Source organism: Ursus maritimus, unplaced genomic scaffold, assembly GCF_017311325.1.
Source record: "Ursus maritimus isolate PB19 unplaced genomic scaffold, ASM1731132v1 scaffold_10, whole genome shotgun sequence".
NCBI classification, from domain to species: Eukaryota; Metazoa; Chordata; class Mammalia; order Carnivora; family Ursidae; genus Ursus; species Ursus maritimus.
The window spans coordinates 79,108,326-79,135,951 of NW_024423344.1; the positions used below are offsets into that span (position 1 = coordinate 79,108,326).

Below are 27,626 nucleotides of genomic sequence, written 5' to 3' on the forward strand. Positions count from 1 at the left end.
TGTGGCAGGAGGGGTCCAGCTGTGGTTGGGGGCTCCCTGGTAGTACCCACAGTGTCTCAGGATCTTACTTCTTGTCAAAACTCTGAAGCCAGCGTCTCAAAAGTTTACAGTTTAGCAAAGCATAGTCATGGGTATTCATCATATTCTTTATTTTCCTTACATTTAAAGTATTTAATAAAAGGGATAGAAAACAGGAAAGAAATTAAATGCTGTATAAATGATAAGCACAAAAATTAAGCTTAGTGCAAAATGCAGGCAGATGAAAAAATATTGAGAGTGGTGTCTTTATAAGAGTTCAGTCTGAGTAATTACTTTCACCTGTCTTGACTATACCACTTACCTTTCCCATCAGTCACCACAGTGGGTGCGTGTCTTTCCCTGTCCCGCCTCAGGGAGCTGCTTCTCTGCACAGGCTTCCTGAGATCTGGCCGCCCCGAACACCCTGCCCCTGTTCCGTGTCGCCTGCCCCCTGGTGGTAGATAGTTCGTGCCCACTGATTTAAGACCTTGGACTGTGAGCAGGTGTAAGGCAAAGAACAGAATTTTTAATAGAAAATGCTGGCAGTATATCATCAAATGCTGTTTCTAAAAAGTAAGGTGTGACTGGAGATTTTGTATTTCCTCAAAGTCAAGAAGAAGCACCATCAGGGGCACAGGGCAGAACTACCTTAATCTCATGTGAGGCCTTGGGGAGGAAGACGGCCGTGTCATTGCGAACTCAGGACCTAACAGATTTCCCAAGGTCAAGAGTCAGCGGTCATAAACCCGTTGAGGTGTTTGTTGAAAGTGTCCCACTCCTCCATTATTTGTTGTGAGGGAAGCATTCTTCACTAAGATGTGCAACCCTCAGGGACGCAACAGCGACCTGATGGGACTATCCATTCGGAATGGTGCAAAATTCTGAGGCAAGATACTCTCTTCACCAAAAATTCAACTTTGCGTGGAGAATAAAGGAAGCCTCTTGGAAGGATCAAGTGTGACTTTTGCTGGTGATAAGGAATTTTTATTTGATTTGATTTGTTCATTCTTTTTCTTTACCATGAGGTTATTTTTTAATCAGATTGACCTTTAAATATCTGTTCTCAGGAGTAGTTTTTTTTTTTTTCCTAAGAAAAAGCTTATTTTACGGGGGTGGGGTTGGGGAACATGACCATTAAGTGTTTAGAAACACATTTAAAAGTTTGGTCCAGGGGCGCCTGGGTGGCTCAGCCAGTTAAGAGTCTGTCTTTGGCTCGGGTCATGATCCCAGGGTCTTGGGATTGAGCCCCGCGTCGGGCTTCCTGCTCCGCTGGGAGCCTGCTTCTCTCTCTCCCTTTGCCTGCTGCTCCCCCTGCTTGTGCTCTCTTGCTCACCCTCTCTCTCAAACAAGTAAAACATTAAAAAAAAAAAAAAAAAAAGTTTGGTCCAAAGCCAGAACTGTTGGTTGGAAATGGAGATGTCGGAGGCCCATGTGACGCATTGATTTGGGGAAAATGGTATCCGTGTCTTGTCTTCTTTGCAGAGGAGCAGGTGGTCCCTTTAGCAGCCCCGGCTACTGTCTTCCTGTTCGTTCACCTGGTGAGCCAGTGTTTCTCTAGCAGATCCGTGTTTGTCTCAGGGACCAACGCTCAGTGTAGCGGTGCTAGCAGGCTGGAGGTGCGACCAGAAAGGGGGCTAGGCCAGGTCTCCTGAACAGCTCAGGGGAGCAATAGAGTCTGGACACGAAGGCTGCTTCCTACATTCTAGGGACACAGCATGAAATTGGCTACCCAGGCCCGTCATATTCTTGTGTCCCATGCCACATTTTTATGACGGTGTTTTTTCTGTAATTGTGTAAGTAAAAGGTAGTAGAAATGAAAAACTAGGGATTTTCTTTACCAAAAGGTTTTTATGTTTAAGATGTTTCAGTGTTTGCTCTCAAAGAGATTTTAAAGTCTATGCTCTCTTAAAGTACCAAATTATTTGAATTATTTTGGAAATAAGCACGACGATTGTGTTTTGACTTGGGACACTTTAAATTATTATAAATCTGTGCTATTGATAGGTTTTTCCTTCAGCAGGTGACATCGACTACAGCGCGGTGCTGCTTGGGATGCTTGTCGTGCAGGACGTGCAGCTGGGCTTGTTCATAGCTGGCCTGCCCACCCTTATCCAGGCTGGAGCCGGTACTTCCTCCAGGTCAGGGTGCTGTTGCTTCACCGCACAGCCTGTGCTTCTGGCTTCCCACCCTCTGTTTATAAAAGTGCCATTTAATACCTTTTTCCGAAGAGATGTTCAGAGCTTGTGTGGCGCAGGCTGAGAGCTCAGACTCTGGAGTCACGCTGCCTGGGCTCCCGCGCCGTCTGTCAACCTTGGGCGCACTGCTTCTCCTCACTCTTCCTCAGTTTTGTCATCTAGAAAGTGAGGGTGAGGTCACTCCCTATCAGAGCAGTTAGGATTAAATGGGTTAAAATATAAAAGTGCTTAGCACAATGCCTGGAACATGGGATGTGTGTGTGTGTGTGATCTCGTGTATGAAGGACATGTGCGTGTGTGTGTGTGATGGCGTGTGTGCATGTATGTGATTGTGTGCATGTGCGTGTATGCATGCCATTATTGGGGGGATTATCATTGTTAGTGTCTCCACCATTACCTTTCGCCTGATCCTTTTCTCGCTTCTTCGAATAAAATAATCCAAAACCTGAACTGCACTTGCTTAGGTTCATGTGGAGAGAGAAGTCACATTGAAAAGTGGAAAAATAAATTTATCCGGAAAGTTGTAGGTTATGCGGTATATACAACCTATTTCAAGAACCCCAGCCAGAAAATACATCACTTGGAAAATGTAAGGAGCCCCATAAAATTTAAAGATAAATCGCACATGGGTTAGGACTACAAGCTTGAGTTTGTTTAAGCAGATATACTATATGCATGTAACTATTGGGCTTTGAGTGTTTCCAGATGCCACATTTATTGATTTCATGTCTCACAGTGATGATACCATAGGTCACAAATTAGTAGACTTTCTTGAAGTTTCTTTTGGAGCCACCTTGAAATGCTGAGATCTGTCATTTAATTTATTTGTTCCTTTCTGATCTGTATGCCTTTTATTTCTTCTTCTTGCCTTGTTGCCCTGGCTAGCATTTCCAGTGTGTTGTTGAGTAACATTATGTGAGTGGATGTTCCTGCCTTTTTCCTCATCTTAGAGGGAAAGCATCAACTTTTTAACCATTAAATATGTTGTTAACTGTGGGGTTTTTTGCAGATGTTCTTTATAACTTTAGGGAAGTTCCCTTCTAGTCTTAGTTTGTTGAGAGTTTTTATTGTTAGTTGGATTTTGTCAAATGCTTTTTCCACATCTATTGATGATAAAATTGTATGGTTTTTCTTCTTTAGCCAATTGATACAGTTGATTGACTTCTGAAAGTCAAACCAGCCTTGAATACCGAGAATGAACCCCACCTTGTGGGGGTTGTGGTATATAATTCTTTTTGTACATTTTGTACAATTAGCCAATATTTTGTTGAGAATTTTTATGTCTGAGTTCATGAGAGATATTGGTGTGTAGCTTTCTTTTATGGTAATCTCCTTTTCTGGTTTGGTATTGGGGTAATACTAGGTTAAAAAAATAATTTGGGACATGTTCCTTCTCTCTGTTTTCTGGAAAACAGTGTATAAAACTGCTGTTAATTCTTTCTTAAATATTTGGTACAGTTCTCTAATGAAACCATCTGGGGCTTGAGATTTGTTTGGGGGGATTTTTCTTAAGTTACAGATTCAATTTGCTTAATGGTTATGAGGCTATTCAGATTATCTACTACGTTTTGTTGAGTTGTGGTAGCTTGGTTTTTCAAGGAGTTGGTCTGTTCCATCTCATTGGTCATACAGTTGTTCTCAGTGTTCCTTTATCACCCTTTTGATGTCTGTGGGGTCTCTTTCGCTCCTCATGTTGGTAACTTGCATCGTCTCTTTCTTTTTCTTTGTCAATCTTCTTAGAAGTTTGGCAATTTTATTAATCTCTTCAAATTACCAACTCTGTTTCATTGGTTTTTCTCTTTGTTTTTCTGTTTTTAATTTCACTGGTTTCTGCCCTTCTTTTTTTTTTTCTTTCCTCCTTTCCTTTTTTTTTTTCTTCCCCCTTTTGTGTTGGGTTTATTTCACTCTTATTTTTCTAGGTTCTTGTGCTGTGAGTGTAGATTATTGATTTGAAACCTTTTTTCTTTTCTACTGTATTTAGTGCTACAAATTTTCCTTGCAGCACTGTCTTAGCTGCATTTCTTTTATTGTGATATGTTGTATTTTTATCTTCATTCAGTTCAGTTAATGTAAAACATCTCCTCTGATGCTTCATCTTTGACCTATGGGTTATTTAGAAGTCTGTTGCTTAATTTCCAAGTGTTTATGGAGATTTTCCTATTGTCTTTCTCTTACTGATTTCTAGTTTGATTCTACTGTGGTCACAGAACAAACACACTTTGTATGATTTTAATTCTTTTAAATTTGTTGAACTTTGTCTTGTGGCCTCAGCTATGGTCTGTGGTAAGTACTCCCCAGTCACTTGAAAACAAAATGTGTATTGTGATGTTGAGTGGAGTATTTTTTGTGAGATCCTGTTTGTTCATTGCATTGTTCAGTTTTTCTGTATCCTTGCTGTGGTTCCAGCAATCGTTGAGGTAGGTTATTAACATCCCCACTTAAAATCGTTTGTTTATTTCTTCTTGCTCTATCAGCTTTTGCTTTATGTATTTTGGAGCTGTTTTGTTTGGTACGTACACATTTAGGATCATTTCGTCTTCCGGGTGGATAGATCTTATTATGTAATATTTCTTTTATTTCTAGTAATTTTCCTTATTCTGAAATTCACTTATCTGATATCAATATAGCCACTCCTGCTTGTTTTTTATTAATGTCTACAATGATCTGTCTTTTCCATCTTCTTACTGTCAATCTATTCATGCCATTGTATTTGAAATAAGCTTCACATAGACAAGGTATTGCAGGATGATGTTTTTTTAATCCTGTCTTAATTGGTGTTGAGACCATTTGCATTTGATATGTTAGGGCTTCAGTCTCTCATTTTGTTATTTGTTTTCTCTGTTTCTTGTCCTCTTTTACATTTTTCTTACCTCCTTGTCGGTTACTTGCATACTTTTAAGGATTGCATGATTTTTTTTTTTTTAAGATTTTATTTATTTATTTGACAGAGAGAGAGACAGCCAGCGAGAGAGGGAACACAAGCAGGGGGAGTGGGAGAGGAAGAAGCAGGCTCATAGCGGAGGAGCCTGATGTGGGGCTCAATCCGAGAACGCCGGGATCACGCCCTGAGCTGAAGGCAGATGCTTAACCGCTGTGCCACCCAGGCGCCCCCAGGACTGCATGGTTTTGAGTGTGTTACTTTGTATAGTTATTTTAGTAGCTACTCTGGGCACTGTAGTGCACACGTTACCGTAATCAGCCCACTGCTGTCGACGCTTCACCCGTTCCTGTGGAACGGGACCTTATTTCCATTTAGTTCCCTTTCCTCTCCCTACTTTTTAAATATAATTGTTGTGTTTTCTCTGCTTATATTATGAGCACCATATCAGATGGCTTTATTAACTTTGCTTCAATAATTAAATAGGATTTTTATTTTATTATTTTATCTTATTTTTTTAAATAGGATTTTTAAACTCAAGATTATCTGTTATGTTTTTACCAGTTCATTTGTTCTTACTTGCTTCAAGATCTCTTTTGTTATAATTTCCTTTCTGTCTGAGGACTTTCTTTCGTCATTCTTTCGTAGTTAGTCTGCTTTTGGTGACAAATTGTCATAGTTTTCTTCTGAGAACATTTTATCTCCCCTCATTCCTGAAGGACATTTTCACAGGATATGGATTTTGCAGTTGACAGTTCTTTTCTTCCAACACTTGAAAAATGTGCCACTTCTCTGGCCCCCAGTGGCTTCCATGAGAACTCGGCCGCCATTTCAATTTGTGGTGTTCCAAACACAGGTTACAGAGAATCACGTAAAGGAGTGGTTTCTCCGGCTGCTTTTAAGATTCATTCTTCGTTTTTAGTTTTCAGAAATCTAACTACGGTGCATCTTGGTGTCTTCGTTGGTTCAGCTGCTCTAACAGCACCACAGGCATTAATCTCACAGTCTGGCGGCTGGACGACAGTCCGGCGGCTGGACGTCTGCGATCAATGCTGGCAGATTCAGTTCTTGACCAGAACTCACTTTCACACAGACATCCTCTTGCTGTGTCCTCATGTGGCAGAGGGCACCCAGCACAGAAAGTCTCTAGTCTCTTCTTATGACGGGGGCACTGACCCCACCTCAGGGCCCCAGCCTCGTGACTCCACCTAAACCTGATCACCTCCTGGGGGTCCCTCCTCCTCACAGCATCATGTCGGGACTTCACACAGGACTTTGCTACAGACATTGAATCCATAACACTCTGGGCGTATCCTATATGGAGTTTGCTTGGCTTCTTGAATCTGTAGGTTTATGTCTCATGCCTAATTTAGGATTTTTCAGCCATTATTTCCTCAAATATTGTTTGAGTCCCATATGCTCTCCCCTGCTAGGACTCCAGGGGTTTTCTTATTGTCCCACAGGCCTTTGAGATGACTCTTCTTCCTGCCCCCCCCCATTTTCTCTCTGTTGTTCAGACCAGGTAAGTTCTGTTAATCTGTCCTCAAGTTCACAGATTCTGTCCTCTGTCTTCACTCTGTGTAATCCATCCAGCAAGATTTTTATTTTGGTTATTACAGTTGACGCTTGAAAAAAGCTGGTTTGAACTGTGTGGGTCCATGGATATACACAGGATGGTGCTGTAAACATATTTTATCTTCCATATAATGTTTTTGCCATATTCTTTTCTATACCAACTTCATTGTAAGAATACAGTGTATAATTCATACACACAGTATGTGTTATCAACTATGTTATCAGTAAGACTTCTGGTCAGTAGTGGACTGTTAGTTGTTGGGGGAGTCAAAAGTTATATGCAGCTTTTTGTGCAGATGGTTTGTGCCCCTTCACCCCCACGTTGTTCAAAGGTCAACTGTATATTGTTTGGTTGTATAATTTCCATTTGGGCCTCCTTTTTATGACTTCTGTTTCTTTACTGAGATATTTTTTCATTTCTTTCAAGAGAGAATTTTTAATTGGTGTTGAATCATATTTTCAATGGCTGCTTAAAATCTTTGTCAGATAATTCTAATAACGATTCACCTTGATGTTTACCTTTTGCCAGATGTTATGTTAAGTTTCAACAATCCTAAAATGATTAAAATCTCTTCTCTGCCGGGCAGGGAAAGTAGAAGGAATGAATAGTTTTTGAACTGGGATTTCTGGAGGTTAAGGCTCGGGCCCTAGAGCTCCAGCTCTGCCACTTACCAGTCTTGCAATCTCTAGGCTTCAGTTTTCTCCCTGAAGACAGGGATGGGGTGAGGCGCCTGGCTGGCTCAGTCGGTGAAATATGTGACTCTTGATCTCGGGGTGTGGGTTCGAGCCCCACGTTGGATATAGAGATTATTTAAAATAAAATCTTAAAGAAAACCAGTGGGGCTTGTATGGAAATCGTACCTGCCTCATGGGCTGGGTGAGGGTTGCAAGAGAGAATCCAAAGAGCGCCTAGCTCACTACCTGGCGGGTAGAACTGTTAAAGTTAGTTTATTGAGAAGTTCCTCTTGTCATTTTCCTCTGATTCAGATTTTTTTTTAACTATCAGAAAAGTAACACTTCTCATCACAACCTATAAATCAGAGCCAGTTATTTTTCCTTCTGGCTACAGATTTTCAACCTAAGTAACTGAACAAAATTTGGACAGCAAAAGGAAGAGTTGCAACTTTAGTTGAAAATCATTTGTGTTCTATTTAAGAAGTGTGCAGTAAACTATGACCCGTCGAGGCGAGACTCTCCTTACCAAATGGGAAGCCACGCCTCCGCAAAGAGCTGGAGGTGGAAGTGTCACCAGAGGACGTTGTCTCAGCCAGAAAGCTTTGGGGACTGTTCTTTTGTGTTTTTCCAGTTACGAAATCCAGTCCGTGTATTGATCCTATTGATATTATTCCACGTTAGCCATGAAACATTACAGTTTTAATGATGTAGAAAAGATGTTCTATATTATGTTTAGCTGTAAAAAATGGAGTCAGATCATACACAGTATTCCTCAAAAGCCTAAACACAGAGTTGCCAAAAGACTCAGCTGTTCCACTCCAAGGTATTTACCCAAGAGAAGTGAAAACACCTGCCATATAAAAACCTCTGTGTGGGGATGATGGCAGCACAAGAGTGTTTCTGTCCTTAATGCCACAAGTTAATATACTTTAAAATGGTTGAAGTGGTAGTTTTATGTTACGATTATTTTACCACAATAAAAATTACAAAACTTGTGTATGAATGTTCATAGCGGCATTATTCATAATCACTGAAAAGTGGAAACAGCTCAAATGTCCGTAAGCTAATGAACGGATAAAGTGTGCTGTGACCGCACCACGGGATGTTCAGCCACTGACACAGGCCACGTGCAAGCCCACAAACCATGACAACATCACGCTTATGAACAAAGCACACACACAGGCCATATATTGTGTGATTGCATTTGTGTGACGCGACCATAATAGGCAAATCCATAGGCAGGAAGTAGATGAGGGGCTGTCGGGCCGCGGCAGAAGCAGAGCGTGAGCGCTGATGGGCGGGTAGATGCGCCCTGAAATGGGCGGTGGTGGTGGGTGCACACCTCGGTGAGTATACTGGAAACCACTGGAGTGTGCACTTCATTTTCTTTTTAAAGATTTATTTACTTATTTTAGAGAGTGCAGGAGCGGGGGGAGGGGCAGAGGGAGAGAGACAGTCCCAAGCAGGCCCCCTGCTGAGTGCAGAGCCTGAGGTGGGGTCGATCCCACAACCCTGAGGTCAAGACCTGAGTGGAAATCAAGAGTCAGAGGGTCAACTGACTGAGCTCCCTAGGCGCCTCTGAATTATCCACTTTTAGGAGTAAATTGTATGGAATGAGAATTTTATTTTAATAAAACTATTAAAAATTATATATAATATTTCGGTTACATGAAGAAAATGAGAGACTAGAAACAGATCTACTTACATGTATAATTGATATATATTTAAAAACAAGGGGTTGATGATTGTCTACTAGTAGAGGGATAGTTTATGATCATTTTACTGTCTGCTATGTATATTTTCTTCATAATTTGGGAAAACCTCTTCCAATTTTGATAACCAGGGAAAATTTATAGTAAACAAACTAGACAAAATTAGTGGTAATGTTAATATGAACATTGCCTCTTTATTAAGCTCTAGTCAGAATTTTTTTTAAACATTTTTTTGAGAGTGTGCGTGTATAAGCAGGGAGAGGGGCAGAAGCAGAGGGAGAAGCAGGCTCCCTGCTGAGCAAGGAACCTGATGCGGGACTCGATCTCAGAACCCTGGAATCATGACCTGAGCCAAAGGCAGACGCTTCACGGAGTGAGCCAACCAGTCTCCCCTCTAATCAGAATTAATCTTGATCTTTTCTAAAGGAAAGCATTAACTCCCCCCCCAAATATTTCACAGTTAAATAACAGAACACAGAGACTATGATAATACTTTTTAAAGAGTGATTTGAATTATTAAGTCTTGCAAGATCATGAAAATTCTAGAAAAAAGTATGAATGGATTTGTTTGTAATATTGAAGATTGGGGCCCTTGGCTTCGAGCAGAGCAGAAATCACAGTAGCCATAAAGGATGGGAAAGTGTATTTTCTGCATGAAACGTTATCACATGGAAGTTTCATTCTGTGAGTATTTAAATACACCTGCATGTATACACGTACACATGTGCTTGTAAACACACGTGTGGCCACACGTGCTCTGGAGACATGCAGGTACACATTTGGTAAGCAGGCCAAAGACAAATGGGAAAAATATTTGTAAACACATAAAAGGCAGAGTTAAATTTCTTACTTCATAAAGAACTACAAATTAGTAAAAACAAAATAAAACACTTTGAATAACCCAGTTAAAAAATAGGCAAGCAGCGAACCTAGAAATGAGCAGGTGGAAGATGCTCACGCTGCCGCGTAGCGCGGAAGGCCTCTCCTGCCCGTCCGACGGGGGTGATGGGGCGCGGCTGCAGCGCTCCGGGCAGAGGGCTGAGCAGTGCGCGAGCGATCACCAGAGGGGTCTGGTCAGATGCGTGGGGTGCAGAGGGTCAGAGCAGGGTGAAGAGTGGCGGACGGCCGCGTCAGGTTGGCAGGGCCTCTGAGTCGGAAACACGGAGGACGCCCTGGGGTGGTGGGGAGCCCCCGAGGTGGGGGCCTGGTGCACAGGTCCTGCCAGAGGGAACGTGGGCCTTCAGGGAGCGGAGGCTGGTGGAGGCTGCTGTGTGGGTGAGGGATGCGGGCAGTTGCGGCTGGGCCAGGAAGCCTGGGCTCGTGGTGTGGCTCCGGAGCATCACGAGACCGATAGGTTAGTGCAGCCGTGTGGGGAGGTGGCGGCACCTCAGGAAGGGGTGTGGGGTGCCGGGCGCAGGCCACGTGCCGCATGACTGGGGTGGGAAGACTGGCAGGGAGTTGAGGTAGACCCAGCCTGCTTCGTTCTGTGCAGGCCTGCGAGGGCTACAGATCCCAGTTCCACACGCCTGCCTCCCTCTCGGTGAGCCCGCGTGGAGCCTTCCGCAGCGAGGGCACTCGAGCCCAGCTGGGTCTGATTCCCCACGTGATCAGCCGTGTGCAGCTTGACATTCGTGTCCACCGCTGCTGCTTTAAGCTTTGACTGCAAATGATGAATTCTCTCCTAGTAATCAGATTTGTATTCTTCCACTGAGAATTTTTATTTTTATTTTTTTAAGATTTTAGTTATTTATTTGACAAAGATAGAGACAGCCAGCGAGAGAGGGAACACAAGCAGGGGGAGTGGGAGAGGAAGAAGCAGGCTCATAGCGGAGGAGCCTGATGTGGGGCTCAATCCCATAACGCCGGGATCACGCCCTGAGCCGAAGGCAGACGCTTAACCGCTGTGCCACCCAGGCGCCCCTCCACTGAGAATTTTTAAACCAGAATTCCAGACTAAATAGTTTCCTAAATATGATGAACTAAGTTTTTAAAAAACTAAATTTAATTAAATAAAAACTATGTATATTCATTGTAAATACTATAAACATGCAATAGTGCCTTTCTTCTGAAAGTTTTTTTTTTTTTAAGATTTTATTTATTTATTTGACAGAGATAGAGACAGCCAGCGAGAGAGGGAACACAAGCAGGGGGAGTGGGAGAGGGAGAAGCAGGCTCCCAGTGGAGGAGCCTGATGTGGGGCTCGATCCCAGAACGCCAGGATCACGCCCTGAGCCGAAGGCAGATGCTTAACAAGTGAGCCACCCCGGCGCCCCTCTTCTGAAAAGCTTTTTGACTGAGATCTTAAGAATACATTCTGGGGGTAAATAGCATATTCTCAAAAGAGCTTTGCACCGAATCCTGTTCTCTGAGACTAAACAACAGACATGAGATTCGGGGTTCTGGCACGGCCACAAGGAGCGACTTTGCTGCATGTCGCTGGGGTTCTGTGGCCGTGCCTCGAGTGCTGAGCCTGCGGAGTGATGGTCGTTGCAGGAAGAACTTCAAGTGGGGATTAGTTCCTGGTGAGGATTTTTGTTACCAGTCACTGTATGAGCTGTGGTCAGGAGTCCTCATACCCTGGAAGATGGATTTGCTTCGAATTGTTGGCAAAACAATCCAGCTTCCATATTGGATTCAAATAACTTAATTTGAACGAAGTTATTTAGAATTACTGTGATTGATAGGTTTTTAGTTCTTGGAAATAAAAATGTGATTTGGGGAATTTATTTTGTAACATGTCAAAGAAAAACAAGTGAAAGCCCATTTTATTGGGTGTCAGGGAAATGTGTGCTGGAGGTGGGATAACATCTCTTTCTTCTCTCCTAGCGTTGCCATGGAGACTCTGCGGGTCCTGGCTTTGGTCGGCCAGATTCTCTTCTCGCTCGCTGCTGCTTTTCTTCTATGTCTCGTTATAAAGACTTACCTCATTGGACCGTATTATCGGAAACTGCATGTGGAAAGCAAAGGGAACAAAGAAATCCTTATCTTAGGAATCTCTGCTTTCATCTTTTTAATGTTAACGGTAATTCTCAAAATACCTGATATTTACGTACTCTGACTTGTAACCTGTTCACTGAGAGCTTAAGTTCAGTTCTTTGTCTTTTATTTTAATAGTAGTTAAAACATTTGAAACACATGGTCGTATTTTTATTATGCACGGTCCTTACTCTACCCCTCAGTATTTGTACAATGAGCTAAACCTGTTTGCTCCCATAATTTTTTTTTAAGATTTTATTTTTATTTATTTGAGAGAGAATGAGCAGTGGAGAGGGGCAGAGGGAGAAGCAGACTCCCGCTGAGCAGGGAGCCCGATGTGGGGCTCATTCCCAGGACCCTGAGATCAAGGCAGACGCCCAATGACTGAGCCACCCAGGTGCTCCTGTTCCCGTACTTTTAAGCACTTTGCTAAAATGGCACCTCAAGCATGGCACTGCAGGTGGTCTGGGTGGCCTTGAGAGCCACGTGGACTCCCAGCATCACCAGCGTTGCGTTGTCTTAAACTTTCAGACAACTTTGTACCTGAAATCAGATGAACAGTTTAAAACAGGTTTTCTATTCGATGATGACAAAGCTGGTCAGCTGTGTAGCTTCTTTTGCCATAATGTGAAAAGTTGAAAATGAAAATAGAAGGTTCGTTTTAGAAGCAGCCTTCTCCTTACTGAAAGGACGTGCTTCTCTTGAGAGAACGGGGGAAATGCTGTGAGACCCCCACCAAAAGTCCGTGGTACCAGCGTCACCTATGGCTCCGCAGCTTCGCTCCTCACCGTGGGCCCCAGAGAAGTGAAGATTCGGGTTCGCGCAGAAGCTCACATGTGACTGTTCACAGTAGCTGTGTTCGTAGCAGCCAAACCCCCAGATGTCCTTCAGCAGCTGCCTGGTTCCACCAGCTGTGATCCGTCCGCACCAAGGAAGACCACCCAGGTTTAAAACAGCTGGTCCATGAATCTCCAGAGAACTACCCTGAGCGGGAAAAGCCAGTCCCACGGGTCACACACTGTGTGATTCCATTTATGTGACATTTGTGATGATAAAATTTTAGAAATGGAAGATTGCTGGTTGCCAGGGGTTATGGAGAGGGTGGGGGGAGGATCCTGTGACAGAAAGTTGCGTGTGTCCTCACTGCGGTGCGTCCAGATCCTGGCTGTGATCTCGTGCCCTGACTTAGCAAGATGCTGCCACTGGGGAGAATGAGCAGGGGGTGCATGAGAGCTCCTTGGATTGCTGCTTAAAACTTCAAGCGAATCTACATTTACCTCGAACCAAAAAGGCTAATTTTAAAAGGTTCATTTTAATTTAAAGGAAATTAACAAAAACGATTTCGTCATGTATGATTTAATTGTCTACTAATTTATAATCTTGGGAGAAGTCTAAGATCTGCTTCTGCTCAAAGCTGCTCATGTGTGTGACGTCCTTTTTTTACATTGCTTTATCCATTCTGGAGTATTTTTCTCTCTGGAAATAACATCCGGCAGAGCGGTGTCGTCTGGATGACTTCCACGCTGTCTTCCCAGTGGCTAAACTGGTTAAACTGGTTCTCTTTCTTCCAGAGCAGCTGCTGGTCCTCACGCTCATCCGATCGGCTTACAGTTCACGTGCCGTTGTTGCCGTGACATAGTCCTGGCGTGTCTCACAGTCGTCCTTTCTGTTGTTGGACATTCGGGTGGGTTCCCGTTCGGGCTCTTGCGAGTAAAGCGGCTGTTCACGCGCTCCCGCATGCTCACGGGCGGGCGCGTGGGAGTCGGCTTGCTGGCTGGAGCTGTGCACACCCCCCACCCCCCACCCCCGTGCCGGCAGGGCTCGGGGTCTCCGCACCCTCCGCACCCTCCCCCGCAGCGCCGCGGGTTCAGCGGTTCTGCTGGGTGCTCGCAGTGTCTCCTGGGGGCTTTGACTCACATTGCCCTCTGGAGCTGTGTGGACGCCCTCCTTGGGGCCGGCCTGTCAACCCTCAGTTTGGTTATTTCTCTTACTGGGTTGTAGGAATTTTTATATATTCTGGCAAATCTTTTGTCTGTTTTTCTTTTTACTAAAATGAAATTCCTATAATAAAATCAGCCATTTTAACCCTTTTAAAGTGTACAAGTCAGTGGTTTTCAGCACGTTCGCAGCACTGTGCGACCGTCAGCACTGTCAGAACATTCCCGTCACCCCCCAAAAACCCCGAATCTCCAGTCCCGCCTGGCCCCCCATCCCGCAGTAACCGCTCCCTGCTTTCTGTCCCCATGGACTTGCCTCTGTGTCTGCCGCGCTCATGTGGTGCCACGTAAAGGTCCAGCCACGCCGGCGCGGGTTTCTGTACTTGATGCCTTTTTATGGCTGAAATTCTGTGTCCCGTGTATTTTTGATAAGATCTTCCAGTCTGTGACTTACCTTTTGACTCTCTTCATGGCATTTTTTAATAGACAGGAGTTCTTAACTTTCACGTACTCTAAGTTTCAAATTTTGTACAGAGAGCACTTTTTCGGTCCTGTGTAGATCTTTGCCTTCCCTGGGTCCAAAGGCACCCGTGTCGTCATCCAGGATGTCCTGCTTTGCTTTTCTCGTTAGATCTGCATCCGTCTGGACGTATGTGGAGCCCAGGCATAGGGCTGTGGTCAAGGATTCGTGTTACCACGCGCATCTCTCTGTGCCGCACTGGGCACAGGGTCACCTTGTCAGAAGCCAAGAGGCATGTGAGCACGTGAGTGTGAGCGTGCATGTGGGTGTGAGCGTGTGTGTGTGTGCGAGCACGAGTGCATGAGTATGAGCGCGAGGGGGTCCTTCGCGGTCCAGGCTGCCCGGCCGTATTCGTGGTCTTTCCAGCACCCGCGTGAGTTGTTGGATTCAGCTTGTCAGTGTTCGCAGCCGCTGCAGGGACTCGGGGCCCAGGAGGGAGAGCTCCTGCGTCCACGGCTGCGAGCCTCTTGCCTGGGAGCACACACTGCGGGTCCCGGCTCTCGTGCATGTTTCTCTGTGGTGTTTGGTGTGAGGGCCATGCGTTCCCTTGTGGGACTTGTTCCGGGTGCTGTTGTGAAGCGTTTTTCCTTGACGGCTCTTTCTGCTGGCTGCTGGCTTCTGAGCGTGGTTTTACTTCCTCAGAATAAGAAGCATCTACTACTTTCAAGTTGTTTTGTGTCAGTAGCACCTCATGAAGCAGTCTACCGGAAGCTTTGTGTTTAACAGGTGTCGTTAGAAACCCAGCAAATCCTGACGTGTGCCACGTCCGGCCCGCTGAACGTGCTGGCACTTCCCTCTGGGGTCCTGTTCTCTCCGGGCATCGCTCTCTAGACTGTCCACTTTCTCTGCGTGCTTTCAGTTGGAGACCGGAAAGGTTTTTACAGTAACACATGTTTTATTGCCATAGTTGGGCGAGTCACTGGGTCGAGGTAAAGAAAATCTATCACAACTATTTAAAGTAAATTTTCAAAAGTATTGTCATTCAAAGATTTGAATGATTGTTTCAAATATCTTAAGTTAATTTTTTTTCCTCCTTGTATGGAATATTCAACTAATGTTCGTTTCCTGTGCGTATCTCAGCTCGACCCCACAGAGGCCCCTCCGGGGACTTTGAGATGGGCCTTTGGTGTGATGGCACACCTGCCTTTGGGCATGAACCTGCCCCTGGCCAGATGTGTACTGGTGGCACTTGTGAGTGACATGTGGCCTTCCCCTTTCGCCCAGGTCACGGAGCTGCTGGACATCTCCATGGAGCTGGGCTGCTTCCTGGCCGGAGCGCTCATCTCTTCCCAAGGCCACATGGTCACCGAGGAGGTTGTGTCTTACATTGAGCCCATCCGTGACTTCCTGGTTATCATCTTCTTCGCATCCATAGGTAACCTTTCTTGTTCACATCAGGACATTCACGCAGTATTTGTGAGACAGATCCACGTGACTTCTGTGACCTGTTTACATATTTCTATTTATGCAGTAAGAACAGTTCCGTAAAAATTGGGGTCTGCAGAGAAATCTTATTAAAAAGGGAAAATTTGCACTCGGGGATATGGACTTGTTGATCAGCGGCCATGCTCTGGGGGCACTCTGATGCCCTCGGGGGAGTGACCCTGGGGTCCCAGCACCACATGCAGAATCACCGAGGGCCCTGGCTGAGCGCTGAGCAGTGAGAGCAGTGTGACCAGCAAAGGGCAGTTTGGGGCCCAGATGAAGGAGGGCCCCCCCGGGGGGGGGGGCTGAACGCTGAGGCAGCAGTGCTCGGCGTGGGCACCTGGGAGGGCATGGGGGTGGGGATTCGGTCCAGATGGCGGGACCCTCAGAGGCCAGGAAGGCCCCTGCACATGGTGCACATGGTGGCGGGCGGCAGTGCAGACTCTTAGTCGTCCCCGTGTTCCTCCCGCTAGACCAGGTGTCGCAGGCTCTGCTCCTCTTCACGATCCCGCTGGCACCTGACTTCATATATGCTGTGTCACTGAAATACCACTGTACCCATTCCTTTGTGCTGTATTTTTTTAAGATTTTATTTATTAGAGAGAGCACATGTACGAGCAGGGGAGAGGGAGAAGCAGGCTTCACAATGAGCAGGGAGCTCGTTGCAGGACTCGATCCCAGGACCCCAAGGTCATGACCTGAGCTGAAGGCAGACGCTTCACCAACTGAGCCCCCCAGGTGACCTCCTCTGTGTTGTGTTGAACGGGGGCCAGTGTACCCCAGGCAGGTCCGTGCAGTGGGCTGGGTCAGGGATGTGTGCACATGTGTGCTTACGCTGGTCACTTCATACTACGGGTGACAGTGTGATGAGTTTGAGGAACACAGGTGCAGCCAGAGCTGGTCTGCACCCGTAATGCTGGGGGCTCGAAAACCCCAGAACTGGCTCCTCCCCTGGCACATGTACCCTGGGCCGTCGTCAGGGCTCAGGGAGCACACAGACTTGGGAGGTGGCCGAGGCAGACCCAGGAAGAGGGACATTGCCAAGAAGGAGGTTGGGGCAGGTGCTTGTCAGCAGGCCCCCGCGGAGCAGCATAAAGGGTCGGTACTGCTGAATTCCACGGAAGAGAAGCCTATCTTGGGAGCACGGGGGTTCTTGGGTTTGTGTTTCTGCGTCAAACAGACGCAGACTGCTGAGGGGTCGCACGTGTCCCTGCCCCATCGTGAGCTCCCGGTGCTCACAAGGAGAGGCCCTGTCAGCCGTGCCCTCCTTAGGGGTGTGAGACTGGCCGCCGAGTGAGGAGGGGCCCGCCAGCACCCACCCCGCGTCCCTCATCCCCGGCACGCAGAGCCTGCCAGCAGGCACTGACCACAGCAGGAGAACGGTTCTTGGTTGTTTTGTCAGGACAGCAAGGAGCCATGAGTGTCCAGGCTTCTCCCCTCGCTTCCCGGCCCCGGGAGGTGTCTGTACCTCGTACAGAATGTTTTCACAAAGGAAAATCACTTCGCTGCTGCTTGCCGTCCCATTTTGCCAAGTCCTGAGGGTGAAGTCTGGTGGAGGATGGCCCTCGGCACCTGGGCCCCTTCCCCTGCGGCGAGCCAGCTCCAGAACCGCGAGCAGCAGACGCGGGCATGAGCCATGCACACGGGGCCCCGCAGGGTGACGCTCACGAGCTGCTCGTGTGCGGGGAAAGGGCAAGAGGAAGCCTGAGCATCGCAGACTCATGGCTGAGGACTGAGGCGAGAGTGACTGTGTCTGTCCTTTCCCTANCAGGCCTTCACGTGTTCCCCACTTTTGTGGTGTACGAGCTCAGCGTCCTGATGGTCCTCACCCTGTCGGTGGTGATCATGAAGGTACGGATTCTCCTCAGTGCTTTGTGATCGGTACAATTCCTGTCGTTTTTGGTCGATGTGGGACGGAGCCTCACTTCCTACCCAGAGTGACGTGGAGTCTGCAAACTCCAACGAGGCTGCTTACCCGGAGCCCCTCTTGCCACCCAGCAGTCTGGGGACTGCATGGGATAGGACCGAGGCCTTTGGGTTTGTTTTCCTTCCTTGTCTCAGAATTGGGTATGTTTGAAATGGGGAGCTATGAGAGTGGGGCCAGGAGAAGTGACTTCTGCACACCCCGCGAGGCCCTGCGCTGGGACGCCCCTCCTGAAGCCCCCACCAGCGGTGCATGCACACGTACGCTCGATCGCTTCTGTGCTGTAGAAGTGTTATTATGTTTGTACCCACCACATCAGTGGTTTATTATGAAAGGATGTAACTCAGGGACAGCCAGATGGAAGAGGGGCCCAGGGCGGGGCTGTGGGGCAGGGCGTGGAGTGCCCATGCCTGTCCAGACCCCTCACAGACGTCCAGCTTCACTGCCACTGAGAATTACCTCACCACTGTCTGTCCCCCATGACCTGTCTGTTCTCCATGACCGCAGATTCTTTTTTTTTTTTTTTAGATTTTTATTTATTTATTTGAGAGAGAATGGAGGGGAGGGGTAGAGGGAGAAGCCGACTCCCCGCTGAGCAGGGAGCCCGATGCGGGACTCGATCCCAGGACCCCAAGATCATGACCTGAGCTGAAGGCAGATGCTTCACTGACTGGGCCACCCACGTGCCCCAATGACTACAGATCCTTGAGTTGCCTGTGTTAACATTCATTTCAGGGTCCGATTACCTGTTCAGTAGCTGTCTGGCTTTGTAGATTATAAAAGTTGACTTAATGGGCGCCTGGGTGTCTCAGTCGGTGAAGCATCTGTCTTCAGCTCACGTCATGATCGAGGGGTCCTGGGATCGAGTCCCGCATCGGGCTCCCTGCTCAGCGTGGAGCCTGCTTCTCCCTCTGCCGCTCCCCCTGCTTGTGCTCTCTCTCTGTCAAATGAATAATATCTTCTAAAAAAAAAGTTGACTTAAAATACTATTTTTTTTTTAATTGGGGTGGAGAGGCACAGAGGGAGAGGGAGAGAGAATCTCAAGCAGCAGACTCCATGCCCAGCATGGAGCCGAACGTGGGGCTCGATCCCAGACCCCGAGATCAGGACCTGAGCCAAAACCAAGAGTCGGACACCAAACCGATGGAGCCATCCAGGCGCCCCTGACTTAAAATCCTTCCACTGGAAGGAATCCGAGTCCCTGATGATTGTTGCACTTGCCCCACGGATTCTGGACTGCTCACCTCTAGATTCTGCGTATGTGAGAGACACAGTTCTCTCCTTAGAAAGTAGAATGTCCTTGAGTGCTGCCGGACACCCACTGCTGTCGACTTAGCCGGGGGGGACCGACTTATCAGTAAACCTCACCCTTGATTTTGCTCTGTCCAGCGTGGTTTTCTGGCAGACACTCTGGGTCCCTTTGGTGCCTCTGCACGTGTCCCGGTGTTGGGCGAGGGTGAGGCGCTAACACGGATGCTCTCGCAGTTTGTTCTGGCAGCTCTGGTCTTGTCTCTCCTCCTGCCGAAGAGCAGTCAGTACGTCAAGTGGATCGTGGCTGCGGGCCTGGCGCAGGTCAGCGAGCTCTCTTTTGTCCTGGGGAGCAGAGCACGCAGAGCTGGCATCATTTCTCGGGAGGTGAGTCTGCAGCCACGTGCTGTGCGTGTGTGGGGAGCCCTGGTCCGCACACCCCCACACTGGCGTCTGAGCATCCTGCCCGCAGTCGCGAGCAGCGGGTGTGGGCCCGGGGCTCTGCCCCTCACCGGCACGGAGGAGTAACGTCCTTGTTGACGCTGCCCCATCACTACTCGCATCTCTGGCAGAAAGTAAACCCTGAGTCAGAGCCCCCCCACTAGTTTGTGCAGGGCCATCAGCCAGGCCGAGAGCCCCGGCCTTCCCAGGACCGCATCTGTGAGCCGTGTGCCTGCGCTTGGGTCTGAACTCCGAAACCATGGAAAAGGCAGAACTGGAATGTTGTTGTGTGAAAGTCCCTGGTTGGTTTGTGGAGTTTTTTCACAAAATACATTGCAGCATTGGCCTGTGTGTAAAAGGTGAGCTTGGGTTCAGAAGTGCTTCTGAAGACACCGTGTCTCCAAATTTTGGGGAGTTGGAATTAAAACTGGAATAGAAGTGATGACAGAGCCTCCTGTGTATAAAATACACGGAGGTTTTTCCCGCGTATCAACATATACGAAAGTTTGGGGCTCTTTTCATTGGCTCCCTCCTTCCCCCACCATAGTTCTAAGCGTGCATGCGCTGGGCCCTCTGCGTGGCGCCTGGAAGGTGAGCCCCCCGCCCCCCATTTGCCTCCTTCCCCTTTGTCTCTGGTCCGTTCATCCTGGGCCTGGCGCTCTCCCGTGCCAGGTGCACGCACGCCCGGGTGTGGGTCTGTGGGCACGGCCGCCCGCTGTGCACTTGCCTTGTTCTCTCCAGCTGTGAATTAGAACTTGGTAAATGTCGTCTGATGACCCCCGGTTGTCACTTTAAATTTGACTAGCAGGACGTTTGTGCTTGGCTGTGGCCTATGGGGTCCGTGGGCCGCAGTCCGGTCCACCGTGGTAAGAGCTAATGTCCCTTAGAGCAGGGCCAGTGTGAGCCCTGAGTGACCTGAGGACTGGTGATGCTGCTGATTGAGTGCAAGGAGGGTGGACAGTAAAGGGGCTCTGCTGCAGACAGAGGCTAAATGCCGGCTCGCGGTGTAGAAGCAGCCGGGACCCCCGGCTCTGACTGCCGGGTCCCCGAGGATCGCATGTAGGCCAGCGGCCGGGAGACTGCATACCGTTTCCCCACAGACTTGTGCTTCTAGCTTAGAAACACTCAGGGCGCTCTCAGATTGGGGGTTTGTGGGCATACAAGCTCATGAACGGTAGTTTCTACCCAAACCTGACTGGACCCACCAGCACCATGCTGCATCTAGTTTTGTTTTGCCCTTTTTGTGTGCACGTGTCGGGTGGGTCCTTGAACAAGGGCGGGGGTTTGCCTGTTGCCCCCCTTAAGGTGAGCATCCTCCCTTGGGCACCCTGTTGCCAGTAAGCCCCTCCCCCCCACGAGATGCCTCCAATATCCGGTTCTGCACACCTGCTCCCTAGTTTGGGCCAAGGGATAGAGAAGTTCCTCTTGGTGCGTGGGACGTGCTGGCAAGCATTCAGAATTCCGTGCTTGTGCCCTCGTGTCTATGAGTATGAGGAAGATAGGATGAGTCTCGATTTTGAAGAAACGGTGGCTGAGGAATGACGTCTGTGCACAGGCTCCGTCCGAGGCCTGCACTGCGGCCGCGTGCTCAGTCTGCCCGCGGGGTGAGCCATGTGCACGAGTTTCCATCAGGGCCCACATCTCCCCACACCTCACGTCCACATGTCCGCGTGCCCGTGGCTCCCTGGGGTGTGCAGGGGCGTCTCCTAGTCCTGCGCGAGACCACTGCCGCTTACCTGTTGCAGGTGTACCTCCTCATCCTGAGTGTGACCACACTCAGCCTCTTGCTGGCCCCGGTGCTGTGGAGGGCCGCCGTCACGAGGTGCGCGCCCCGGCCGGAGAGACGCTCAAGCCTCTGAGGGCCACGGCGGGACGGACAGCTTCACGAGTGAGACCCGTGTGCGGCCGCACCTCCCTGTGCGCCCGTTGCCTCGGGGACAAAGCGCCCGGTGGGAGGGGCTCCCCGTTTGCCCGGCGTGACGACCTTTACTCCGCAGTCTCGGGTCTCGCCGAGTGATTTATTCCATTCAGTGGTCATGCACAGTATAAATATAACGCCAGATTTTACGGTCACCTTGACTGTTTTGCCTGGATGTGCCTTTTTTTCTGAAGTTAATGTTAACTTTCTATTGTTACTTCATCAGTTCATGATTTTTTGGTAAAACAATCAGAAAGGTTTTTTATTTATTCAACTTTTGTGTTGCAATCTGTTGGTCAATATTTGTTATTAAACGTTTCTGTGATGTGACATTTTAATTCGGGCGGTGAGTTTGGAAGTTACTTTAGTCATTACTGTCTCTTTTCTAAAATGACAGATATCTTCTAAATGTCTATTTGTTTTTATTATAATAATTTTAAATAAAACACTCATGTCGGTTTTTATTAGATATGTCATTCTTTTAAAATATTTGTTTTGAATCACAGGAATATGCATGCTTTAATAAAGATCATTTACAATCAGGAATTAATTGAAATTTATTGGAATTTTTTTTAGATTTTTCTGTTAAACTGATCTTTGACAGTTTTCAAAAATGAGGATGATTTATACCTTGCCACATCATTCTCTAAGAGACCAAGTTAATACAGTGCTATTTGTAAAGCCTAAGTTGTAACTTTGAACTTTATATTTTGGTTACTATATGCCCCGTTTCAGAGAACTCGGGGCTGGAAGGTCTGGTCCTTACAGATTCCCCGAGAGGCGCTGTGAGTGGAGTGTCCTGTCGAGATGGGCTTTAAGAGCCTAGCAGTTGGACCAGAGTCCTTACAGCGGAGGGACGCCACCTCGGGCACGACCACGACCGCAGATGTGACCGTGTGATTAACAGTGTGTGGGAGGAAGTGAGCTGCATCTGGTCTGCAGGAAATGGATAGAGAAGAGATACAGCACTGGTTTTATTCATTCTCAATCAGAGCACATCAGTGCCCTTCCCTTGAAACCACTGGGTGTGGACGCGCGGGCAGAACGCTTTCTCTTACGTGCCCAGCAGGCTGGAATCCACTCAGGACGGCCTCTGGGGTGCCTGTTCTTTCATTTTCAATCCCCAGCACCTGAGGGCAGAGCCAGGAGCTCAAGAAATCGTGTTGAGTGGAAGGAGACCTATATGATGCGCTGACATAGTTTTTCCCAGAACACGGAGCCAATGTCACCGGTGGGTAAAGACGCCAAGAGGACGCGTCTCTGGAAGATGTCTGCCCGCAGGGCACCCTCCCTGGGGGGCTCCAGCCCCAGGATGTGGCCTCTTCACCTTCCACTCACCTCTCAGGGCCCATCATCCACACCCCTCCCACACAGTGAGGCCACAGAGCCGTCCCCGGCCTCGTCCTCCGTCTCTCCTCCTCATCCGGACTCGGAGAGCTCAGCTGTCCCTTCTCTGCCCCGACCAGCCACTGGGCACCCCTGGGAGCCCCTGCCGCTGCCGCCATCAGCATCTCTTCTGCGCACGGGTGAGTCCTGCTATTGATGGCACGCCGGAGGGAAGCGTGCTTGCCGACCAGCCTGGGAGTGACGTCCTCACCTTGATTTTAAAACCTGGTGTCTGCTGTGAGCCCGTTCCTAGTGGATTGACATCTGAGGTGCAGAGCTGAAGACAGAGGGGAGGGTGGGGCACCAGCTACTGACGGCCAGTGCCTCACCGGGTCCCCGACACACGTCGTCTGGGTAGTCACCCCTCACACCCGGAGTGCTAACCCAACCCCCAGCTCCTCCGGTCCCCACGCGCATTGCGCGTGTTCCAACCTGCTGGTGCCCTCGCGCGGCCTTCCTGCTTCCTGGGTCTGAGTTCCGCCTACACTCTGGCGGGTAGGCACCCTCGTCCGTGCTGTCCTGGTGCTCTGCTGTGCGTGGGGGGCAGGATCGCGGTAAACCGCGCCCTCAGTTCCCGGGGCCTGAAGCCCCACGTGGAAGAGCTTCATTCAGCCTGAGGGAAGCCAGAGCACGTCCAGCACCATCTGGCTGGAGGCTTGAGAGCCGTGGCCGTTAGAGCAGGTCTTGCGTGGGAGGTCAGTTAGGAGAGAAGCTTGCTCAGTTTGCTTACACCATGGACACAGGAGAACACCTGTGCATCACTGACTGTGGGCAAAGCAGGCAGGGGAGGGAGGGTGCAGAGTGGAGGCAGAGCTGGCGGCCTGGTGCACGGAATGGGCCGGGGAACCGCCAACCACTCGGGAGAAAGCAGGCGGGTCGGGGGTGCCCAGGAGCGGCACGAGGTGCTGGGCTAGCAGGTGCTCAGAGGTCGGTGTGTGAGACAGCCTCCCCCACGGCTCCCGGGCCACGGGCACCAGGTGTGGCAGAGCAGAGCCCCCTTGGGGGAAGGCCGCGGCCACGTCTCCCTCGCGGCACTAATCCATGCTGCCAAAGCCTAAACGCGGAGACGGCAAGGCTTCGCGGCCCCGAGCAGAGCACAGAGGCGGCCAGCATCCACTTCGGGCACAGTGTCTCCCGGGCCCAAAGTGGTTGTGCTACGTCAGAGCCCCGAGGAGGAAGGTGAGGCAGGCTCAGGCCCAGCGGCGGGGCGGGCGTGGGGGCCTCGGTGCTCAGAAGCTGCAGGTGCGGGCGTGGTGGGGCTGTGGCCCCGGGCGAGGCCGACGCTCCTGGGCTCAGGCAGGTGGTTCTTCCAGGTGACCGGTGAGGAGCAGGCAGGCAGGGAGGAGGAAGGAGAGGCCATGGTGTGCAGGCTCCGTAGGGTGGGCGGCTGCTCCAGTGTCCGACTCCGGAACTCCTGCTGGCTCCCCACACCCCTGGGACATGCCAGCCCTTGGCCCTCAGCACGAAGGTCCGGATGACCCTGCCGCTCCGTGGCTCCCAGTGCAGAGCGCCTCCGCCTGTGGGCCGGGGGCCCAGGGCTCTCCGTTCCTCCTGCGTGATGGCAGCCCCAGCCCCTGCAAGTGTCATTAATCTGGGGGAATCGCCTAACCCCCACCCACGCCTCCCGGCCACACACTGGCTCCCTCCTCCCCCTGCCTGCCCAGGCCGAGGTCCGCGGCTTCCGGAGGCCTGTGGCAGCGGCACCTTCGCCAGCACGGGGCCTCGAGGTTGGCTGTGGAGAGTCCGTGCGCCCTGCACGTGAGACAGGCGGAGAGGTCGGCTGCCCTGTTTCCGTCAGCTCATCCAGAAAGAGTGAGGCTTGTCTTTCTTGAGGGCAAGTAGGACCTGGTGCCCCGCAGGCCTCTGGCCTCCCTGTCCTGGCCGGAGTGAAGAGGCCTTTGCTTTGCTTGCTTTAGGGAGGAATGTGCTGAGGGGTCCAGAGGGCACTGGCCGAGGGCAGGGCCCATCCCCAGCTGCTCCAGGAGCTCATGGGGGCTCGGGCTGAACCCTGACCCTGCTGCCTGGGGATCCTGCCGACACCTGACTTTGAATGCCGCGTGAGGAATCCAGAAACGTGACATGCACGTGTTTAGAGATTTGGGGTGAACATGCCTAGGGGAGGGTGGGGGCAGGCCTTTATTAGGATGAGCCCGATGCGCCCACATCCCCGTGCTTGCTGTGAGGACACTCCCTGCCTTTAGAAACCCTGTCACGAGCTGTTTCTCACATGCAGGCCGTGTGGGCATGGGTGTGGTCGCCACAGGAAACCGTGTCGGCGCTGGGACACCCCTCCCCTGCACGGCCCCTAGCCCTGCCTCCCCGGCCCTTCAGCGTTCACCGTGGTGCTCGCTTCCTTCCCCGAGGAGCCGTTAGTGGCGTGAACGCTTCCCAGAAGTACTGTGTTCTGTGGTCTTTTACTCAACCGCGTGTTTCTGACTCATCCTGATGCTGAGTCTGAGACAGACATTCTCACCCTCTGTGACCGTCCCTTCCGTGAAGACGCTGCAAAGTGCTTCTGTCACCAGCAGCGTCCCAGCATTGTCACCACGGCATAGTTTTGGAAATGCTCAGCGAGGGGAGAGGCAGGGGGGCCTCACACATGGCCTCGGGGTCTTTGACTCCTGCAAGGAGACACAGCAGCGTTCGTGTGCACGCAGGTGTGGGTGCCCAAGTGCTTCTCAGGCGGCACGTTAGCACCTACCTGGCGGTGGTCAGCCTTTGTCACCTCCTCCACGGGACGCTCATGAGCCTCGAGAGACTCTCTGTTGGCCTGTGTTGAGGCACTAGTCCCAGGGCAGGGGTGAAGTGGCGTAAGGAGCGACCTGAAAACGCCTGACCCGTGGTGGATGCGGCTGCGTCACAGGCGGGTCCCTGGGGACGCCCAGTGTCGTCCAGAGCCAGCACGGCTCTGTCCTGATGGAGCCCAGATCCCGTCCGTCCGGACTGGGGCCTGAAAATGAGTGTTTCTGACGCATTTCCAGGCAGTGCTGGTGCGGCTGGGCTGGGAGCACACAGGAGAGACAGCCGTCCAGCTCATGGTGGCCCTAGCTGGGCCTTTGCTGACTGAACACGTGGACCCAGATGCGAAGACAAAGGCCTCCGAGCCAGGAACGGAGTCTGGAACAGAGCTGCCGCGGCACTGGGCTCCGAGGACCACTGCGCAGCGTCTCTCCAACAGCGGACTCTGGTGGAAGAGGCGTCCCCTGGAGTGGATTGTGGCTGCGGGAGCACAGCCACCCAGCCAGGCAAGTGCTGTTGCCGTCTCTGGCTCCGTCACACATGCGCGTCACGTGCGCGTGTTGGCCAGTCAGAGAGTTTGAAGCCGCTGGCATAAGGGAGGAAGGTCGGGGAGGGCAGAACGCAGGTGCTTCCTGGGGCTGAGGGGGCCGTGGGGCCTCGGGAGTGGCTTGGGGGGGGCGCTCAGGAGACCCTGGCTTCCAGCACCTTCTGCCCCGACCAGGCGCCAGGCGGGCACCACCATGGCGTCCAGCGCACAGAGGGAGGCCGCGTGCGGCCGGCGTGCTCAGGTGCTTCTCAGGGAGCGGCCGTGTGTCCCGCCCGGACAGGGGGAGCCGGGGTGCAGGCTGCACGCCGGGGGAGCACCAGTTGTCCGTACGAAGCAAGTCACTGGAATCTCTTCTTATTTCCCGATTTATGAATGAAATCAAGTGTGGAGAAATGAGCCAAGAACTTGGCGTGCACACAGGCGAGGCGGGCGCGAGGACAGAAGGGAGCATTTGTAAGCAAAGGGGCACCATTATTTCAAAACAAGGGGTGTTCGAGAGGGAGGGGAGCACATCGAGCTCTGCACTCTGCCTGCGTCCCCTGGGGGGACGACCCGCGGGAGGTGCTTTTATGGGCTTGCTGTTACCTCAAACCCGCTTCAGGGATCAAAGTGCCGCCTCAGCATGGATCCCTCACATGGGGGTCGGGCGACGTTTTGAGATGTGTTTCCTCCCCTAAATTCCCTTTTCTTCCCTCAAAGTGGACTCCAGTGTCTCAGGGTGGATCACAACGGTCCCGAGGACAGAGCTAGCTTGCCGGTCTTCCGGGCGTTTTACAAAAGCCCTCCAAAGTTTAGAGGCTCGACCGAGAAGGTAGAAGGAGGGTGAATTTGCACATCGAGACGGAGGCCGGGGGGCCGTCCATGTGGGCTAAGGACGGGACCCAGCAGTCTCACGAAGGACCCCATGCGCCCGTGGCGTCTGACTCGGGACACCGGCCATGACCGTGCGCATCCTGGGCAGAGAAAACCCCAAGAACAAGAGGAAAGCTCGCAGGAGCCCAGTGGACGGACACTGAGCCTGAACATAGGCCGGCTGTCCAAGGGTGCCGTCCGTCAGCCCCGGGACTGTGCACCGGGCTCCCGCGCGGGCAGCAGGCCGCTCGCTCAGCCACGCTGGTGTCCGCCGCTCGGCCGCCAGCTCCAGCACGCGGCCTGGACCCTTTCCAGGTTCATGCACGGTTCCAAATTCCTTTTGATAGCTGCCGTTTTCCCGCAAACCTTTCCTTGAAATGTGAAGATTAGAGAAAGAGGGTGGACACAAACCCAGGAGAACTGAAAAGTGGAGGGTACTCTGAAATGACAGTTTGGAGGTCAGCAAGTCAGCAAGAGGTCGGGCCTCACGATCTGAGATTGTAAAGCAGGAAGGTCGGTCCGCCTTCCTTGTAGGCCGCTCCGCAAGGCCACCGGTCCTCCATCCCTGACGCTGGGAACCCCGTCAGCCCTGGTGCCACCGCTGCGGGGGCAGAAGCCAGGCCTCGGGGAAGCGGACAGGGGCGCACTCCGCTGGGGTCG

General features: G+C 50.6%; 1 protein-coding gene across 5 annotated transcripts in view; it reads left to right on the forward strand.

Moving 5' to 3' along the window:
* Nucleotides 1-21,985, forward strand: part of TMCO3 (transmembrane and coiled-coil domains 3) — a 43,802-nt gene extending 21,817 nt beyond the window's left edge. For 3 of the 5 annotated variants that reach the window (XM_040624861.1, XM_040624865.1, XM_040624878.1), the window contains 6 exons: nucleotides 2,036-2,156; nucleotides 11,880-12,075; nucleotides 15,711-15,861; nucleotides 17,683-17,762; nucleotides 19,321-19,470; nucleotides 21,270-21,985. In XM_040624861.1, coding sequence (XP_040480795.1) covers nucleotides 2,036-2,156; nucleotides 11,880-12,075; nucleotides 15,711-15,861; nucleotides 17,683-17,762; nucleotides 19,321-19,470; nucleotides 21,270-21,383 — 812 coding nt within the window. In that variant the 3' untranslated portion in view covers nucleotides 21,384-21,985. The remainder of the gene's footprint in view (nucleotides 1-2,035; nucleotides 2,157-11,879; nucleotides 12,076-15,710; nucleotides 15,862-17,682; nucleotides 17,763-19,320; nucleotides 19,471-21,269) is intronic. The other 2 variants (XM_040624871.1, XM_040624875.1) reach the window with 1 other exon arrangement.
* The last annotated feature ends 5,641 nt before the right edge of the window (nucleotides 21,986-27,626 follow it).